General features: G+C 37.2%; 3 protein-coding genes across 6 annotated transcripts; 2 read left to right on the top strand and 1 right to left on the bottom strand.

Moving 5' to 3' along the window:
• The first annotated feature begins 4,422 nt into the window (after positions 1 to 4,422).
• LOC113743737 (syntaxin-52) lies at positions 4,423 to 8,477 on the top strand. Of its 2 annotated transcripts, XM_072049332.1 has the most exons (7): positions 4,423 to 4,725; positions 5,107 to 5,166; positions 5,450 to 5,668; positions 6,669 to 6,874; positions 6,999 to 7,099; positions 7,274 to 7,318; positions 8,159 to 8,477. In XM_072049332.1, the coding sequence occupies exons 3-7, from the start codon at positions 5,454 to 5,456 to the stop codon at positions 8,288 to 8,290; spliced, it is 699 nt and encodes a 232-aa protein (XP_071905433.1). In that variant the 5' UTR covers positions 4,423 to 4,725; positions 5,107 to 5,166; positions 5,450 to 5,453; the 3' UTR covers positions 8,291 to 8,477. The 2 variants fall into 2 exon arrangements, with proteins under 2 accessions (XP_071905433.1, XP_027127619.1); XM_027271818.2 differs by lacking the exon at positions 5,107 to 5,166 and having other exon boundaries at positions 4,429 to 4,725.
• A 364-nt stretch (positions 8,478 to 8,841) lies between these two features.
• On the top strand, positions 8,842 to 13,693 carry LOC113687872 (transcription initiation factor TFIID subunit 6-like). 2 transcript variants are annotated; one of them, XM_027205396.2, is made up of 12 exons: positions 8,845 to 9,266; positions 9,377 to 9,463; positions 9,717 to 9,818; positions 9,922 to 10,030; positions 10,817 to 10,911; positions 10,991 to 11,128; positions 11,210 to 11,305; positions 11,552 to 11,676; positions 12,166 to 12,298; positions 12,410 to 12,535; positions 12,708 to 12,816; positions 13,024 to 13,693. In XM_027205396.2, the coding sequence occupies exons 1-12, from the start codon at positions 9,141 to 9,143 to the stop codon at positions 13,401 to 13,403; spliced, it is 1,626 nt and encodes a 541-aa protein (XP_027061197.1). In that variant the 5' UTR covers positions 8,845 to 9,140; the 3' UTR covers positions 13,404 to 13,693. The 2 variants fall into 2 exon arrangements, with proteins under 2 accessions (XP_071905429.1, XP_027061197.1); XM_072049328.1 differs by lacking the exon at positions 10,991 to 11,128 and having other exon boundaries at positions 8,842 to 9,266.
• On the bottom strand, positions 13,622 to 17,772 carry LOC113687873 (cell division protein FtsZ homolog 1, chloroplastic). 2 transcript variants are annotated; one of them, XM_027205397.2, is made up of 6 exons: positions 17,219 to 17,772; positions 16,605 to 16,704; positions 16,106 to 16,335; positions 15,400 to 15,567; positions 14,431 to 14,664; positions 13,622 to 14,115 (listed from the first exon to the last, which is right to left on the bottom strand). In XM_027205397.2, the coding sequence occupies exons 1-6, from the start codon at positions 17,480 to 17,482 to the stop codon at positions 13,852 to 13,854; spliced, it is 1,260 nt and encodes a 419-aa protein (XP_027061198.2). In that variant the 5' UTR covers positions 17,483 to 17,772; the 3' UTR covers positions 13,622 to 13,851. The 2 variants fall into 2 exon arrangements, with proteins under 2 accessions (XP_027061198.2, XP_071905432.1); XM_072049331.1 differs by having other exon boundaries at positions 16,605 to 16,676; positions 17,219 to 17,770.
• Between the last annotated feature and the right edge of the window lie 480 nt (positions 17,773 to 18,252).

Consider the following 18,252-nt stretch of genomic DNA (forward strand, 5'->3'; position numbering starts at 1 on the left):
TAGTTATGATCGGAAATAATCATATTGTCATTGCTATGTTCTTCCATGCCGTCAGTGTCGTTCTTTTGTTCCTATTTTAGTGTATCATACATTAGGAAGTCAAATGGCATCCTCTGCCGGATCTTGTAAGCTTGGTTCTGACTTTTGAGCTTCCCTGAAGATCTCTCCTTAGACTTGCTTCGCCTTAGAGTCAAGCCAAATGAAATGGGAAAGCATATTAAATTTTTCTTTATAAATACTTCACTAGCAATTGAGTTGACAAATGTACCTATCTTAATTTTCACTATGTGAAGATGATTTTTTTATGGAAATTTTATGGGGTGGTATATTAAAATTTTTGTCCAGTCGATCTTCAAACATGACAATTGACAAATAACTAAGCTGAGCTTATCATACCCAAAACTAGTTCTTCAACAAAAGCAACAATAAGCGTCTTCCACAATGTTGTATAAGCTATCAAGTTGTACATATGAGCAAAATGAAAATCTATTTGGGAATTTTATTTTATTTTTTTTAAAATCCTGCCAGCATTATGATCAATTAAATGCTTCCTATGTAATTGAACTATGGCAACCTAATCTATATCTTTCTATATGTATCTATATATAAAGCATGAAAAGGGCATTTGGTGTTAAAAATTTGTATCATCTTTTATTTTTTCAAATTTATCCTCGCAAAAAATAATGACTTATTGAAGATAAATATTTAAATTTAATAATTTTTAATAACTACCACTTCCAATAATTTTTTTTTTCAAAAAAACTTCCATTGATTCTCATAAATAACTACTTAATTTGCACACCCTTAGGATGTGCTTTTCTCATTGGTCATATATAAAGCACACAATGGTATAGTTTTCTTGTAATATATCTTTTTTTTTTATCCTTAAGACAAATATTAACTATTTATATTAGGGTTAATCGCACTTTATCTCCTTTAAGTATAGGTCATTTCTCACTTTGCCCCCTAACGTTTGTTTTTCCTCAGTTTATCCCCTCCGTCAATCTAGCTATGCAATTGCACCATTAAAAACTTTAAGATTTCGAAATTGTCACACGAAAAGGGCCCTTAGTTTTAGCTGACAAAAATGCCCCTCAATGGTGTTTGATGTTTTCTTGAATAATGGTGGTGAGTATGTGCGTCGCCTATTTCTCCTGCTGTTGCTTCTTGTTGTATGACTGGCTCGAACAACTAGAGATAATTTTTGTTTGCGCCTTTTCCACGTATCAGCATCAGATGCCTGGGACTTTTTTTAAAAATTTAAAAATTTTTTATGTTTTGGCCCCCATGATACAAGTCGACAAACTAAAATTTAGTAAGAAGACCCCCAAAAGTTTAAACTAAAAAAGAAAAAGAAAAAGAAAATATATGTAGAGAGAACTAAAGCAGAAGAAGAACGTCAAAGATGGTTTTATTGTTGCAGTAATTAATTATTTATTTTTTACCTGTTTATCACATACTAATTTGGTCGCTGGAAAAGGGATGTCTTTCTTGATAGGTAAGAGGGTTGGGGCCGCAATACTGCAGTTGAGAAGGTTATGGGAAAGCGGAGTCTTCTTATATTTCTTGTCTGCGACGTTTCCTTTGTTTGTGGTCGCTAAACGAATGAATGGCTCTTCCTTTTTGTTCCTAATACCATCGGAAACTTTCAGAGGCTTTTTCAGACGAGAGGTGTATTTCTGGCTGGCAACGGTATCCTTCTTGCATTTCTTGACTGCCGGGGAGTTTTGTTGGTGATTTGGTAAATGCTTTTGTAAACTCGGAGCAACTTGAGAGAGCCTTGGAGAATGTTGTGCAGACTGAGTGCTATTGACAACTGGGGGCTTGTTCTTGGGATAATAATAATAATAATATTCCGAGAGCCTCGGAGAGCAAGATGGTGTTGATTGCTTGACTTGGCTAGAATCATCGCCAACTGGTACTTTTGTTAAGGCCACCTTGTTGTTATTATTATTAGATGGTTTGTTGGGTTTGAGAAGAACAACGTGTTCGTCATCATCCCTTGTCTGCACCTCCCTGCTTATGACTATGTTGGTGATGTCGAGCCCTACTTTTCTGCTTACCCTATCTTTCACTTGCTTCACAATCTGCCTGGCATGATGACCGCTCCTTCTGCAATTTTCATCTTTTCGTCTGGACTCTGATATCCTCTGGGCCAATTTCCTTGCTGTGTAAGCTGAGAATTCAAAAAATTAGAAATTTCTAAAATCGAGAAAAAATTGCAAAATTGAACCTTAAGGGCTGCCCAAGCTCTCATAATCTCCTTTCACAATCTTCAAATTCAATTCTGCCATCTACTAACAACTTCATCGATTACCCGTTTTTTCCATTGAAGATGCTAGTGAATTTTCAAGTTTTTTAATGAAGGTTTTGCTAAGGATTCAACCAAGCGAAAGATTGAGTGACTGACAATGGCAAAAGGGAACAGAAGGTGACCCGACACTGACAAAAGGGAACCTTTTGTCTGTTCCCTTTTGTGTTCCCTAATTTCTTTTTTTTTTTCCCCATGCCAGATGGAGAGAAATTTCCCTCCATTATTCCAGGGTAATTTTGGAAACTTATATTTCATAAACCAGCATATATGGGTATTTTAGGTTGTTCATTATTTTCATAAGGATATTACTGTCTTTTCAATATTCTGTTTATCCCCATTAGAGTTGACTGTTAGTTTTTGGGATAGACTGAGGAAAAACAAACGTTGGGGGGGTAAAGTGAAAAACGACCTATATTTAAAGGGGATAAAGTGCGATTAACCCTTTATATTATGGCAACTATGAATGCATGACATATGTACATAATTTGAATTTCAAATTTAAATTTATATTATGTAGTATGATCTAAACTCACTGTTATAAAAAATATATATGCTGATAGTGTATAAAAAAAAACTTACCCTTAAAAAAAAGGAAAAAATGGACCAATCATATTTAAACAATTATCTTCCTTTTTTAGTTTTACACTTTTAAATTGATGTTAATAGGTATCTATAATTGTAGATAACTACCAATTAACCTTTATATTTTTCAAAAAATTATATAATAAAGTAACTTTTATAGGGTAAAATCAAAAGCAAATCTTATATATACTGTCAGATTATATACTATCACCGTTGAATTTATAACACATGTACAAAAGTTGGAGTTCAAATTCAAAATTTATATAATTGTCACTATATGTGTATGGACATGTGTCGTATGAAACTTTTTTTTTAATAAATTAATGTGTGTTTATTATTTACGCACACATGTTCGTTAATCACTAATATTGATAAATGATGGGAAAGGAGGCACGCATGTAATGTAATTACTCTAAAATACGAGGAGTAAAATATTAAATACGCCTATTAAAAACCAATTGACGCGTGCGGCCTGCCACGCCTACATCTGACTCAATCAATGGATTCAATGTTGACCCTACTTACTTTTCAAAATTACAATTTTTTCTGACTACATCAATGTTGACCCCAATTACTTTTCAAAATTACAATTTTCTTCCAGAAAGTTCTGTTCATCTCCTAATCCTATTTTAATAGTTCAACACTTTTGCTTGAGACTTCCTCCGGAGCTTTTTTATTTAATTTTCTATAAGTGGAAGTTATTAAATTCAAAATCTCCTACTTGTAATTGTTCCAATCCTTATCATCAAATCTAACTTTTTCCGGGTCAATATTATTTTTCAATTATATATTTGTCTTTGTAAAGTGCAAAATTAGCTTGACTACTTATATTTCCATTTTTTCCTCTTATCCATTACTAACAACGAACCCTCCCCATAGACTTCCACATTAATTTTCAAAAAATCAAATAAAGAAGGCTGTAATATCTTCGCCAAGTCATATGGAAAATAAAACCATAAAAATATACCGATTTTTAAATTTCTCCAACATTAGTAGTGAATCTAGTGATATATATCAACTACTGTAATTTCAAAAGGAGTTTTATGAAATTATCTCGTTCAAACTTATTATAAATAGGTTTTAAAGTTAAATCAAGTTAATCTATTGAGATGCTTGGGTAAACGAAATAAACAAATTTTTAAGCACAGGAGAAGATAGGGGAAAGGGGGCAATTAAACCAAGATCTTGAATCATTGAAGTTTTAATTTTAATTACTAAATCAAGACCTCATCGAAACTTTTTAATATCTAGCTTTGTTCAATGACGTAAAACCTTGTTGAAATAGACAAATAAATTATTCAAACAGCTTGATAATAAAAAGACCCAATCCAACCTGACAAAAAATACAACCAAGTCTAATACAATTCGAACTATTTAACGAGACAAAAAATTAAAAGCCTGAATATCATACACTGTTATATAATAAAGTTGAGCATCAATTTAGTTATTTTATATCCCAAAATTTGTAAAGGACAAAATTGGCAATTCGAACTAATTTTGCTCTGGTAGGAAAGAATCCGCTCTGGCTACAAAACACCGTAATAATAAAGTGGTGGGAAGACATGATGACAATTAAAATAGGAAGTATATAATTGTCTGAATGCGTGTGACGATGAAGACGACGAGGAGGCCGGACAATCATTGCCGGTGATTTTGGGCAGCGGGCGTCTTTGGCCCATCAGCCCCTTTAACTTCTCCCATCTCCCACGTTCAGAATTCCAAGTCAAACTAGCCTCATCAGCGACTCTATTTCTTAGTATTTCTCTTTTTCTTCTTTCCCTTACCTCATCGCAGGGATTCAATTGAGATCGCCCATTTCTATTAAACAGGTAAATTAGATCAAATTCTTTAAAGTTTGTATTCTATTATCTTCTGTGTAATTACTATTGTCTTCTACGATTCCCGTTTTTGCTATCCTGCCTGGTTGACCTAATCTGATTTCTTTTGATTTTTTTCCCGATGACTGAAATTAAGCCGTATTTTATTATTTTTCATTAAATTGTTGTTTGATGATTCTTTTCACTTGCAGGAGTCGAATATTTTACAGGATGGATAATTTATTTATATATATATATATATATTTATTCTTTTGGGTTTTGGTAAATAAAGAAAGGCGTAACGGTTTTTATTATTTTTTTAATTCCCAGTGCATACGAATTTTAGCTGCTGGTACTTGATCTTTGCTTACTCTTTACCTTATTTCCTTTTAGCTTGATACATGGATCGTGGGACCTAAGGATCATTGTTGTCTAGCTTGAGATCATTTTAAGGTTAACTAGTCACTTCATTGAACAGTTAGTGTTAATTTTGCTGGTCAGTGGTCTATTGTTATCTTTTCAGTGAGGTTGTGAATTTGGGGTTTGGGTTTGATAATGTCTGAGGTTTATCGGATTATAATGATGGTCCAGTATTTCTGGCTGACAAATGTTGAAATTTTTTGGTTGTACACCTTTTAAAAGAAACATGTAATTGGAAAGGTTTCTGATTTTCTTTTGGTGGAATACCTAAGCATGTCGCCCTCTCATGATTATGTTATGAATGTGGTTTTTTCAGATCCATGGCGTCTTCTGGAGACCCGTGGGTGAAGGAGTACAATGAAGCGGTCAAACTCGCTGATGACATAACTAACATGATTTCAGAGAGGAATTCATTGCCTGCAACAGGGCCAGAGGCCCAGCGTCATGCATCTGCCATACGAAGGAAAATCACGATATTGTCCACTAGACTTGAGAGCCTACAATCTCTTCTTTCAAGGCTTCCTGGAAAGCAGCTGTAAGTTTCTTGTATAAGTTATCCTTTTATGTGGATATTGGTATTAGACAAGTTTCAGTATCATGAGCTCTGTAGTTTACAATTAACAATCTGCTCTGGAGAAGCTAGTTTGTAGCACTTGTTGCATATATTCCATTTGAAGGGGGCATATGGAATGATGGTAATTTATGATTAGTGTGTCAGTGTTTGAAGTGCTGAAGGTGATGAGCATATCTTGGTTGTGTCCTCTGGGATTGGCTATGATTTTCTACTTGTGAAGAGCTTTTTCTTGTTGATTTGCTCCATTGCTGGGGAGGTTGTACAAATTCCTAGTGTCCTACCAATTTAACACAAGATGTAATAGTTGTAGATGACGGAGATTTCTGTCAACATGGCTCAAATTTGTTAGGAAAAGGTAGTCTTAATATCTGCCATCTTCGTTTTTTGTCTTTGTGTCACAATGGTTCAGGTCATAATTTCTTAGTTGGAAATTTAATTTCCTTTGTGAAACTAACTTTGCAGCGCTTAGCAGCTCTGCACATTCTACTTGGCTCGGAAGCCTCCTATGCATGCTGATTAAGTTCATGCCAAAAGACAAAGTATCCTGACAGTGATAGATATTTTTTTTTTTAGTAGTTTAAGAATGCCGTGGCCACGTTGATTTAGATAACCTTATGAAATTTAAAGAATACTCTGCAATTCAACTCGGATAACCAAGAACATCTGGATGAATAGCAAAATCTGTCAATATGAGAGAGTGCTGTGAATGAATGGAAATGCTAGTTCTCTAGCTGCTTGACTTTTGAGAAAATACAAAACTTACTGAGTTGTGGGCATTCAGTGAAAGAAATACAGTGGCTGTACCCAAGACCTAGCTTAGCTGGTAGGGACATTAGCCAAGTGACTGTGAGGTCCTAGGTTCGACTTTTTAAGGTTTGAAGTCTCCCTTTGGATATTAAAAAAAGGAAATACAGCGGCTGTTTTCTTCAAGTGTTTGACAAATGTGCCTTTTGGTTTGCAGGACAGAGAAAGAAATGAATCGCCGCAAAGATATGCTTGCAAATTTGAGATCAAAAGTAAACCAGATGGCCTCCACATTGAACATGTCAAACTTTGCCAATAGGGACAGCTTGCTTGGGCCTGAGATTAAGCCTGTTGATGCCATGACCAGAGCAAAAGGTCTTGACAACTATGGTGTTGTTGGTCTTCAACGACAAGTCATGAAAGGCACGTTCTTTTACGTTTTGTCAAAATGAGACATCCTCTTCCCTCCTTCCCCCCAACACATGCACAGAAAGTATCTGGATATAGGCTTTCTCACCATCATGGGCTACTTCATTGGTTTCAACAGAGCAAGATGAGGGCCTGGAGAAGTTGGAGGAGACAGTTATAAGCACCAAACACATTGCATTGGCAGTCAATGAAGAACTTGATCTACACACTAGACTAATTGTATGCATTTTGTTATTTCTGATTCATTTTTATAGGCCTAAGTTATTGCGAACCATTGGTAGATCAATTATTTCTTTCTTTCTTTCTTTCTGTCATCTTCTAAATACAAAATTGATTGAACTGAGGTTACAAGCTTCATACATTTCTTTGGACTAATTTAGTCATCCTTTGTAGGATAACCTGGACGAACATGTGGATGTCACTGATTCCCGCTTACAGGTAAGAGACTCCTGAAATTCCTGGCTTAGAACAAGTTTGTTGACATGCTGCAAAAGCAGACTCATTGATGGGGGAGCACGTTTTGTATTATTAAGCGCATGCATATGATAAAGTGCATAACTGCATATTCATTCGCTAAGATATTTCCGTGAAATTCTGAAATAATGTTGTGTGCATATCAACCTTCTTTGGTGGAACTTGATGCAGAAAGTAAGGCTTCCCCCTGGTTTACATTTGTATTTTGTGATCGATTAGAAAGCACCGGAGAGTGATAAAAAAAAAAACAAATTTTATGGGAAAATGTTCATTTACCTTTAGAAGTCAAGGTTTGCTGAACTAGAATTTCTTCATGAAAGCGTTGCAGTTTTTGTGAGAGTTAATATATGCTGACATAATATTTTTATTTGTTATTCTGGAAATGGTTGATATAAAGTTGGAGGAATTAAGATCGTAGGGGTCCGAGTTAGCTTTGGCTACTGATGGTCAAATATAGAAGAAAATTAGAAGAGATAAATGTAGCCACTGTTGGTGTAGACTGTAGACATGGATATGCTGATTAAAATCTCATCTAAGATTTCCTGAAATAAGGTTTACATCTTTTGCTAGTCCCCTTTTTGTGACTGTTATTCATGTTTCGCCGAGACTTGTTTGATTATATCTGGATTATTTCCTCTGTGCGAAGAAACTGCATCGCATGATGGGAACGATCTTGGTCTGGGATTATTGTGCTTAATTGCTTTCCGGAGCCAAGAGATTTACGTAATTGAATTTGATTTTGTGTATGTCTTTATAACCTTTTTTTTTTTTTTTTTTGGGGTTGTAAATCATGTCTGAAAACAGCGAGTGCAGAAGCGGCTTGCAATTTTGAACAAAAAAACCAAGGGTGGTTGCTCCTGCATGTGCCTGCTTTTATCCGTCATCGGCATTGTGGTTCTGGTTGCTGTAATATATCTACTGGTTAAATATTTGTAAAACATAAAAAAAAAAAAAAGAATGAAAACGGAAGATGCATTTCTTTGCATTTGTGTGTCTTGGAAAGGTGACTCAAAAAAGTGTGAATCAACTTTTAATTTTTCGTTGTAAAACGCATTTGGATGTTCCGGTAGTATTTTTTTTTGTGCGACAAGTTGAGAATGCAATTTGTTTTCTAGCCTCGAAACGAAGCCCGGTGCACTTGCCGCTTTTCTTTGACGTTGAAAATCCACCCCCCGATTCTTCGCCGACTCTTTTATTTTGCGGCCAAGAAAGGAAATGTTATTAGCACGTTCATTATATTAGTTTTCATTTTAATTATACAATTTTTACTTACTTATTAGATTTTACATGAAAGAATAAATGATGGTAACAAAAAAATGGAACTCAAATAACAATTTTTTGTTTTTTTTTTTTGGCAATAAACCCTCAATCCCATTTTCAATAATAAAGGACAATTAACGGGACTGGAAGGGAGCTTTATTTGCCACATTAGAGCTTCGACGGAACGAAGGTACTTTCCTTAAATACCAAATGGGGGGAAATACGAGTGAAAAAAAAAAAATGCGCGCAACGGAAAATGATTGTGGTTCTCTTCTGAGCGTACAACCAGTGGACGTCGTCGTTTCGTAAACAGCATTGACATGTTCTCTCTACCCTCTCTGCTTCTTCTCACGGCTATAAAAGCCCCCCAAGGAATCGGAGAATCTGGCGACAAAAATTTCTTAAAAAGAAAGAAAACTGGAGAGAGAGTTACGCGCAGTGAAGCTGTAGTAGTAGCGGTAGCCGTAGCGGTAATTCTTTAATGTAAATAAAATTGTAAGATTTTCAAGAAAACACGGCTACAACAATGAGCACAGTGCCGCAGGAATCAATTGAAGTAATTTCACAAAGCTTAGGAATCAATAATTTAGCCCCGGAAGTCTTGCCTGATCTCGCTTCCGATGTGGAGTTCCGCGTTCGCGAGATTATGCAGGTGATATCTAATTACATCTTACTCCAATCAATCTCGAAATTTTGCTCAATCATTACTTTGAAATTGAAAAATTTCCATATATATATATATATATTGGTGGGAATTTACAGGAGGCTATCAAATGCATGCGCCACTCCAAAAGAACTACTTTGACTTCTGAAGATGTGGACAGTGCCCTTGGCTTACGAAATGTTGAGGTATCTATCTTAATTTATTTTTACATGACAGATATATATATATATATATATATATATATATATGCTCGTATCTTTCTGGGCTTAGCTGAATGCATAAATTATGCGAAGTGGAATAAGATTCTTCTGGGTTGAGCTAAATGAAACTGCTTGTGAAGAATAAGTCTAGTTTGCCTGTTGGAAAGTTGAAAAGTTTTTTTTTTTTCCCATTTTGGTTGTGGGTTTTGCAAGTTGAATAATGTGGGTTCTGTATCAGCCTATACATGGGTTTGCTTCAGGAGATCCATTGCGGTTTAAAAATGCTGCTGGGCACAACAATTTGTATTACATTCGTGACAAAGATGTTGAATTCAAAGATGTAAGTAGTTACGAGTCCCCCCCCCCCCCCTCTCTTTTTTCCCTTGTCCTGTTTTATGGTTCGAATCGGTTGTTCAATTACTAAAATTTGGTTGACTTATTAGGTAATTGATGCTCCTTTACCGAAAGCGCCATTAGAGACCACACTTGTTGCTCATTGGTTAGCTATCGAAGGAGTTCAACCGGCTATTCCAGAGAATGCAACTCTTGAAGGTGTCCACCTTGACTTATTTGCCTACATTAACTAACATACATTCCGTGATAAAATTGTAGATGCAGCTTCTTTTTTCTTCTAGATGCATTGTATTTGTCTCTGCAAGCTGCTTTAGCCTGCACTCAACATTTGAGGTGAGAAAAACAGAAGGGAAAATTATGCCGTAGTATTTTGAATTCAGTGTCCGACTAAGCTGAATTCAGGCACTGTGAAAGCTCAATGGTTCATAAACTGAAAACCAGCTCATGTCAACAATTGGTTGCATGGTCAAATTACAGAAGGAAGAATGTATTTGAGTACTGCATATAACTATAAAAAGAAGACATTTGTAATCATCTGCTGTGTATGTCTCGTCCTGGAGATGCAATAAGAAGTAACGGAAATGGTGGTTTTCAGATTAACTTCAGGTCTTAAATTTCTTGAACAGTGGAATAGATCAGAGAGAACAAGGGAATTTCTCTTGCATTTGACATGCTGAGAGGAGAGGATGGATCAGATATATATGTACTTGCATGCAGAGTCTAGAGGTATAGGTAGGATGGTGTGAAACTAGTAGAAAACTAGTAGAGGGGTTTGGTGAGTAAGGAGTATTAGGTCCGAAAAGTTCCATGAAGGTCACTAGCCTCAGACCAATGTCTGTCTTCATGGTTTCTTTTTTTGGTTTTTGGTTACCAAATTTTGACACTGCTCTCTGTCGATGACTCAGTGAACTTTTTTCTTTGAATTCAAAAGAATTTAGTCATGTTTACGTGGATTCTCAAATTCCTCTTTTGTTGCACTTGCAGTGAAATCTGACAACAGAAAGGCTGAGTACAGAGAAGACGGTGTTTCTGTTGATGTTAAATTACCTGTGAAGCATGTATTGTCTCGTGAACTGCAGGTATTGTCAATGATTTTCGCTGTTTGGCTTCTTTTGTCAGCTTGAAATTTTATGAATCTGTTTTTGGGTGCTGTTGCAGCTTTACTTTGAGAAAATTACTGAGCTTACTGTAAGTAGATCTAGCTCCATTCTCTTTAAAGAGGCACTAGTGAGCTTGGCAACTGACTCAGGGCTGCACCCTTTAGTTCCTTACTTTGCATATTTTATTGCTGACGAGGTAATTCTTACTCAATGGTCACGTGGTTCATCTAACATTGCAACTGGCTTTTTTGGATAATAGTATTCTCAATGATATCAGGTTTCCAGGAATTTAAATAATTCTTATCAACTTATTGGTTTGATGCGGCTTGTCTGGAGCCTCCTGCAGAATCCTCATATCCACATTGAGCCATATGTAAGTAGGACAGTCTATGGCTGCTAAAGCTTGATGTACTTAGGGTTAAAAGTTAATGTTGATTGAACTGTTTTTCACATATCAAGGAAAAATTGCCTTGTAGTGGTGAGGGTCTTGGCTTAATACTCCTACCCCCAACTTATACCTCAATGATGTTTTTAGATTTCTCCTTGATTTAATAAATTGACTAGTCTTGCACATAAAGTGTTTCCTCATCAATTGTGCTTCTGTGTTTATGCATTTCAGCTGCACCAATTAATGCCATCTGTAATGACATGTCTAGTGGCAAAAAAGTTGGGGAATAAGTTTTCAGATAATCACTGGGAGCTGAGAAACTTCACTGCTGACCTGGTTGCCTTAATATGCAAGAGGTGATTCTTCTCTTTATTGGCTTACACTATTGCGTCTGTATGAGTGAATGGAGGTACAGGTGTATGCTTGATATCTAATTGAGAACTTTCCCTTTCAGGTGCACAATTTTGGCTAGATAGATCTCCATTCTAGTTTTCTTTTCTTTTATTGTTATTTTATTTTATAATCATAAAATAGTTCCAAACAGCAACTTGTGGAAGCACAGAATGGTGAATGAGACTTTAATACTCACTAGTACCATGTACCTTATGAAGTTTTAGCTCTGTTTGCAGGTAACTTTGTAGTGCACGAGACATGCTAGGATCTGCATTAGTTAGGATTCAGTTTTTCATTGTGTTGATTGTGTGTATAGGTTGATCTACCTCTTTCCGACATGCTTTGTGGCTGCTTGTTCTTGAATGGTCCCCCGAAGCACATGTGAAAATCTTTTTTTTTTAAAAAAAAAAACTTAAGACACTTTTTAGTGCCTTGAAAGTTAAGTCTTGCAGGTATGGTCACGTTTATCACAATCTCCAGCCACGGGTGACAAGGACATTGGTTCACACCTTCTTAGATCCGACAAAAGCACTGCCTCAACATTTTGGTGCAATTCAAGGGTTGGCAGCCCTTGGACCTAGCGTGGTAGAACGTTGTTATTGCATCCTCTTATCCTTCTTTGATTATCTGTCAGTATTATGCAAGTACCATCTATGTGGTGCTGGCAAATTGTTGATGCTTCTTGGCTTTGGTTAGGTCCGTTTGCTTGTGCTACCCAACCTTGAGCCCTATTTGCGGCTTTTAGAGCCAGAAATGCTGCTGGAAAAGCAAAAGAATGGGATGAACAGGCTGGCAGCCTGGCATGTCTATGGAGCTTTAATAGTAAGGTTTTCATCCATTGAGTTTTAATTTGCTGCTGGCATGAGGTTTAGTTTCATACTAGAATTGCGAAGGCAGGGTCCACTGGCAGATGTCCCAAATTTAGTTATATAATATATACTGGTTCAAGTTTCAGCACAATTGCTGCCAACTGACCAGGCACTGAACTTCACAGCGTGCAGTTGGTCTGTGCATGTACAATCGGCTTAAAAAGCTTCCTACCCTTCTGCCGCCTCTACGTGCCATGTCAAGGAGCAACCCAAAAGTCATCACTAAAATTCCAAGTGAGGACTAGGTTTTTACTGTCTTCCATTTTGGTATTTTTAGAACAGAGATAGCAAACACATACTTAGTTTTACTTGATCTGTATATAAGCGAGATAGCTAGAGGGGTGTTGCTTCTGTTCATTCTCTAAACAAAAGTCATAATTGAGGTATTATTGTTAATTATTTATGATCATTATCATACGTTTCCCTTTTAAACGTGGCCAGGTAAACGTAAAGCTACTGTGGACAACATGATGCAGCAGCCACCACTTAAAAAATTGGCAACCAAAGGTCCAATGGGTTCTTTGACGGCAAACTCAGTGCCGGTAGACATGTCAGGCACTAGTGGTGGATATGCTGCAAATATTCAGGTTACGGATTCTAGTTTTCCGTCAATCTCAAAAACTTTCTCGAATGAAAATGTCAGAGGAATCAGTGCAAGAAGGGATGGGGTTGCTAGTCAAGGGCATAAATCATCAGCTGTTCTTCAACAGGCTTGGAAGGAGGAATTTGACACTGGAAACTTGTTGCCTCTATTGTACGAGTATTTTGGAGAGAGCATGTTAAATTTTGTACCCACACCTGAATTCTCTCTCCTCTTGTGATCTCTAAGCAGTGGTTGGAGGGGATTGATTACAGATCTTACTGTTGTTTTAGAGGATACTGGGGACAGGACCTGCTCCTAGCTGTTAGTTGATACATCCCCTTGAAAGTGCGTTATTCTAGTGCTGAGCGATATTTCCACATGGATGCTTTGAAAACCCGTCACAATCGTCTTATGTAATCCGATTGGCTTCCGTGCAATTATTGACCAAATGTACCATACGTGAAATCGTTTCGTTGTTGCAACTATTTCACTTTCTTGAAAGTTAAGTAAATCTTCCAGTTCAGGCAACTTATGATACACTTTTCTTCTAGACGGTAACAAAAGAATTTGCATAGCATACGAACGATGGAATCAAGACCGGCACAAGCATAATAGTCACCTAAGAGAATGAAAGCACCTGACATAATAAAATATGTGAGAAAAGAAAAGATGCAAGGGAAAAAAATTCAAAAGAAAAGCTTCCTAGGAGGCCTAGAATTTAAAGGGGGTGCGGCAGATGACTTCATGGTGACAGGTAATTTCAAGCTGTCTTGGGTTCCAGTCCCCTTCTCAGCCAACTTCGTTCCCCTGGGGTCGGTTAGAAGAGTCTTCTGAAATGATTGAGTGAAGCCAGTTGCAATAATTGTTACATGGATCTCTCCATTGTACCGTTCATCCACAACAGCACCAAAGATAATATTAGCTGACGGATCTGCCAAGCTCGTAACCACCTGCAAAGTAACAGTTGGATAACAAGGAAAAAAGGAAATCAAAACTATAATGTGGATTGGGTGCATATAGAACTACACACTTTTTTTTTTCCCTAATTCTTATACAAGTAACTGCAATGAGAATCAGCATGGTTCCGAAAGCTAGAAAACTACAAGGTGTAGAGAGACTTGGGGCGCTTAGTTAGAAAGGCATTCAGGGATTCAAAAATGCTGCATCCTTGAAAACCCCTTGACACAAAACAATTTCATGCATTTTGTTTCTTTTTCTTTTTTTTTTTTTGGGAGTGGGGAAGATCTGCAGAATAAGAATCAGACCTGCGATACCCTATTCACCTCTTGCAAGGTTATGTCCTTTCCTCCAGTTATATTATAAACTACACCAGTAGCAGATTGAATGGATGATCCTATCAGAGGCGCCAGAGTTGCCTGTTCAGCTGCTTCTTCAGCACGGTTCTTGCTGGAAGAAACACCCACTCCCAGCATAGCTGTTCCAGAATTTTTCATGACTGCCTTTACATCTGCAAAATCCACATTTACCAGCCCAGGTATCTGCAGAAACAAATGTAAGCATAGTCACCATAAAGTGTCTGACATGCTTAAATAACTTATATCAGAATGCTGCAATAAGCAGCCACGCATCAGCCACAAGGATAACTGTGCCATTTCTTCTTAGGCTCCCAAACTTCTTCCTTAAATTATTATTTCTTTTTTTTTTTTGGGGGGGAGGGGGGGGGGGGAGGAGGAGGAGGAGGGGAAGGGATCAACACTGGTTCCCTACCCACCCCTTTGATGCCTCCAACCTGCGATCTACTAATTACAAGTGAAGCATCTCACCACCTAAGTTGTGCTTCGTTGTCAAATTATCTTGGCACGCGATGATTGATTACAATAATGTTGACATTGAGGAACAACCATTTGAACTAGAAATGTAAGCAGGTGAAATCAAAGAAGTTCAACCATGCCAAAAAAAAAAAAAATTGTTTATCACTATAAACTTATTATGATATCTTGACCTGTTTACACATTGAGAGAAGGTAAAAATGTACCAGCTTTCATTACTGATTTACCTATTTCCATCACAGCATAGTCAGTTTATTCCTCCTTTTCTAGAAAAAAACCGAAATACTAGAACTGGACATTTATGGCCATTGTCTTGAAGAAGCAGTCATGCATGGTTAGTTCAGAAGGCAAAGGATGGTGATGAAGCACAGCTTCTATCAAGGATAACTAAACTATTGTAATAGCATTCTCAGAGGAACTGATGTTGGTAACATAAACACTTACTGTGATTATATCTGAAATTCCCTGGACACCCTGACGTAGAACATCATCAGCTAGAAGGAAAGCATCCTGAAGGGGGGTCTGCTCATCAGCAATATCCAGTAAACGGTCATTTGGAATCACTATTAGGGTATCAACATTTTTCTGAAGTCTTTCTATAGCCTCCAAAGCCTGAAATAACATACATGCAAATCAACCGAGTAAGGCGTTGATGGACAAATAGGTGAGTATTTCTACATCATTGGAGCTCTTGAAGATTTACGTGGAGTGAATGTCCACTAATGCGTTTACACTCCGTAAATATTTCTGAGTTGTGTTCATTACATTGTCCTTCACCTATTCTTTCAGAAAAGTTAAGAATAATATATCGATGCATATAATGACCAGCGTTAAATACTGATTTGGAATTCAACAACTTAAACATGTCGAGAGTCTAAATTGTTGATCATACATTTCAAAAGATTGTAGTTATTCCTATGTCACATTTGTGTGCATCTTTTTATGATTGCTTGTCTTTTTCATTCTGAATTCAAGGGCATCCTTCCATGCTGACCAAGGAAGTCACTTTATAATAGCACTAATTAGAATATAAGTTCAATGGCTAAGAATCCTGTCCAATTGTATACAGGGTACGTATGCTTTTGGTAGAGAAGACTCAAACTTATATTACACCATTGCTGTTATAATAAAAGATGCATGTGGCACCTGCCTGGAGGGATCGTTTGCGTCCTTCAAAGCTGAAAGGATATGTGACAACACCAACAGTCAAATAACCACCTTCCTTTGATATTTCAGCAACAACAGGAGCAGCACCGGATCCTGTTCCGCCACCCATTCCAGCAGTTATAAACACCATATCTGATCCTTTAAGAGCATTTGCAATGGCTTCCTTTGATTCTTCTGCAGCTTGCTCCCCCAGAAGGGGATTGCCCCCAGTACCTATATTTGCAAAAGTGCTTTCTATCAGGAAAAACCACTTGATATTGTAAAGTAACTATTGTACGATGCTTGCACAAAATGGACATAAAGCAGAAATAGCATTGAACACTAGGCAAGTGATTAGATTCTTTTAGCATTTCAAGTTTTCAACTACCAAAAAAGGATACTACAGTATCCTTTCTTTCTATTACGTATTCCTAGTCTAGGTATAAACTCAAGCTCAAAATAGAACAAATTTGTCCAAACATGAGAGAGAGAGAGAGAGAGACCAAGTCCACGAGTTAGAAGCTCTCCAATCTGAATTGGATTTCCAGCAGCAGATTGCAGCAGTGCTTGAGCATCTGTATTTATGGCATAAAAATCAACACCCTACAATAAAAACATCAACGGTTGTCCAGTTCAAGATTTCCACCGAGTCAACTTTCATAGCATTGCGGGATAAATGTCAAAGCCTTCTATCTATTAAGTTGTCATATATATCACCAAAAATCAATAAAGGATGCTAACCACCTGTACACAATTGCGGCACAAAGATGCATAGTTGCATCAAGAAAATGCAATTACACAGACAAAATCTTTTCTTTTTGAAGAATGTTAAAGGCAATTGCACAAAATAATTTGAAGCACACGAACCAAGAAAATAGATAAATGCTAAGTCCATGGTAAACAAATGGCAGAAGTTATGAACTTGCTGTCGGAAATTGAAAAGCCATACCAAATTCGAAAGCTTCATAGATGTTCTCCAACTAAAACCAACAGTTGGTAACCGTCCCAGTTCGTTTTATTGGCACTTTTCATGACCACTAATTAAGCAAAATACTAGACGAGAGAGACAGATATAGAAAACTAAACACCAACCCAATAATAAGCACGAAGAACCCACCTGCAAACCTCTGCCAATCATGCGGTTGACGGCATTGTTGCCACCGCCACCAACACCGACAACCTTTATCTTGGCGGAGTCCATTGGCGTAAAGGAACTGCAGACGCCCGAACGGTGAGTTCTCCGGCAAGTCCTTGGAGAAATGCATACTTTGGAGACGAATGGAGAGAGGGTCTTGTGGTAAATTCCAACGGAAGTCGAAGAAGACGAGGTTAACTCAGCAGCTGCGGCCGCTGGGGTTGTCAGTCCAAACGTAGCGGCCATTTCACTCTCTGACTTTGGCGTGTTTTTGTCAAAAAAAAAAAAGAAAAAAGAAAATAGATAATCAACAGAATTATTTCGCCTAGTTTTCTTTAGAAAGAAGAGAGTTGAAGAAGCTGTTAGGGTTTTAGAATCAGGAACAGCTTCTAGAATCAGGAAAAGAAAAAATCCCTCCTGATTCGTTATCTTTTTGATATTCGTTCGACCCTCTTCACTCTCTCTTCTCAAGATATTTCATAGCACAGTCGGGTTGTTGTTGCTTTGCTTTTTTACTTTTACACACGTAAGACTCGATTGTGACCGTACTGACTGTAGGGCGACAGGTAAAAACAAAAGGGAAAAACCTTTTACTATTCCTCGTATTTACACAAAACAAAACAAAACGTTCGCTAGCTAACGTATTTAGACATTTATTTAGAGAACTTCGAAATGACGCGCTGGTAGAGAGTTCCGTGTCACACAAAATAGGGTCACTTAAAAAAAAAGTCAGTCTCCATCCGACACTCTTTTAACACCTTGAGAAGTGGTATAGCAATATGGTAAGATATGCAAATATGTGTATTATGTACATAGCGTATTACACACATAATCCAAGCCATTAGCAAAGCCAACAGGCATTAGCCCAAGCCTTGATCCTTCAAGCTACATGTCTGGTCCTCTGAATGCCAGCTTCATTAGAGAAACAGCAAAGCCAACAGGCATCTAAGGCTAACATTTCTTTAACATCCGTATCAATCAAAAAGTTAAAAGTGAACGGCTTGAAGTTCCTGCGT

Source organism: Coffea arabica, chromosome 5e (assembly GCF_036785885.1).
Source record: "Coffea arabica cultivar ET-39 chromosome 5e, Coffea Arabica ET-39 HiFi, whole genome shotgun sequence".
Lineage (NCBI taxonomy): Eukaryota > Viridiplantae > Streptophyta > Magnoliopsida > Gentianales > Rubiaceae > Coffea > Coffea arabica.

Bases quoted from the DNA above. Each gene is read 5' to 3' on its own strand.
- LOC113743737 (XM_072049332.1), top strand. From the start codon at position 5,454: ATGGCGTCTTCTGGAGACCCGTGGGTGAAGGAGTACAATGAAGCGGTC. The intron at 7,100-7,273 runs GTATGCATTTTG...CATCCTTTGTAG, and splicing joins ATCTACACACTAGACTAATT to GATAACCTGGACGAACATGT. The intron at 7,319-8,158 runs GTAAGAGACTCC...GTCTGAAAACAG, and splicing joins TCACTGATTCCCGCTTACAG to CGAGTGCAGAAGCGGCTTGC.
- LOC113687872 (XM_027205396.2), top strand. From the start codon at position 9,141: ATGAGCACAGTGCCGCAGGAATCAATTGAAGTAATTTCACAAAGCTTA. The intron at 9,464-9,716 runs GTATCTATCTTA...GTTCTGTATCAG, and splicing joins TTGGCTTACGAAATGTTGAG to CCTATACATGGGTTTGCTTC. The intron at 12,299-12,409 runs GTAGAACGTTGT...GGCTTTGGTTAG, and splicing joins CAGCCCTTGGACCTAGCGTG to GTCCGTTTGCTTGTGCTACC.
- LOC113687873 (XM_027205397.2), bottom strand. From the start codon at position 17,482: ATGGCCGCTACGTTTGGACTGACAACCCCAGCGGCCGCAGCTGCTGAG. The intron at 16,705-17,218 runs GTGGGTTCTTCG...TTTTTATTGTAG, and splicing joins TGATTGGCAGAGGTTTGCAG to GGTGTTGATTTTTATGCCAT. The intron at 14,665-15,399 runs GTAAGTGTTTAT...TTGTTTCTGCAG, and splicing joins GAATTTCAGATATAATCACA to ATACCTGGGCTGGTAAATGT.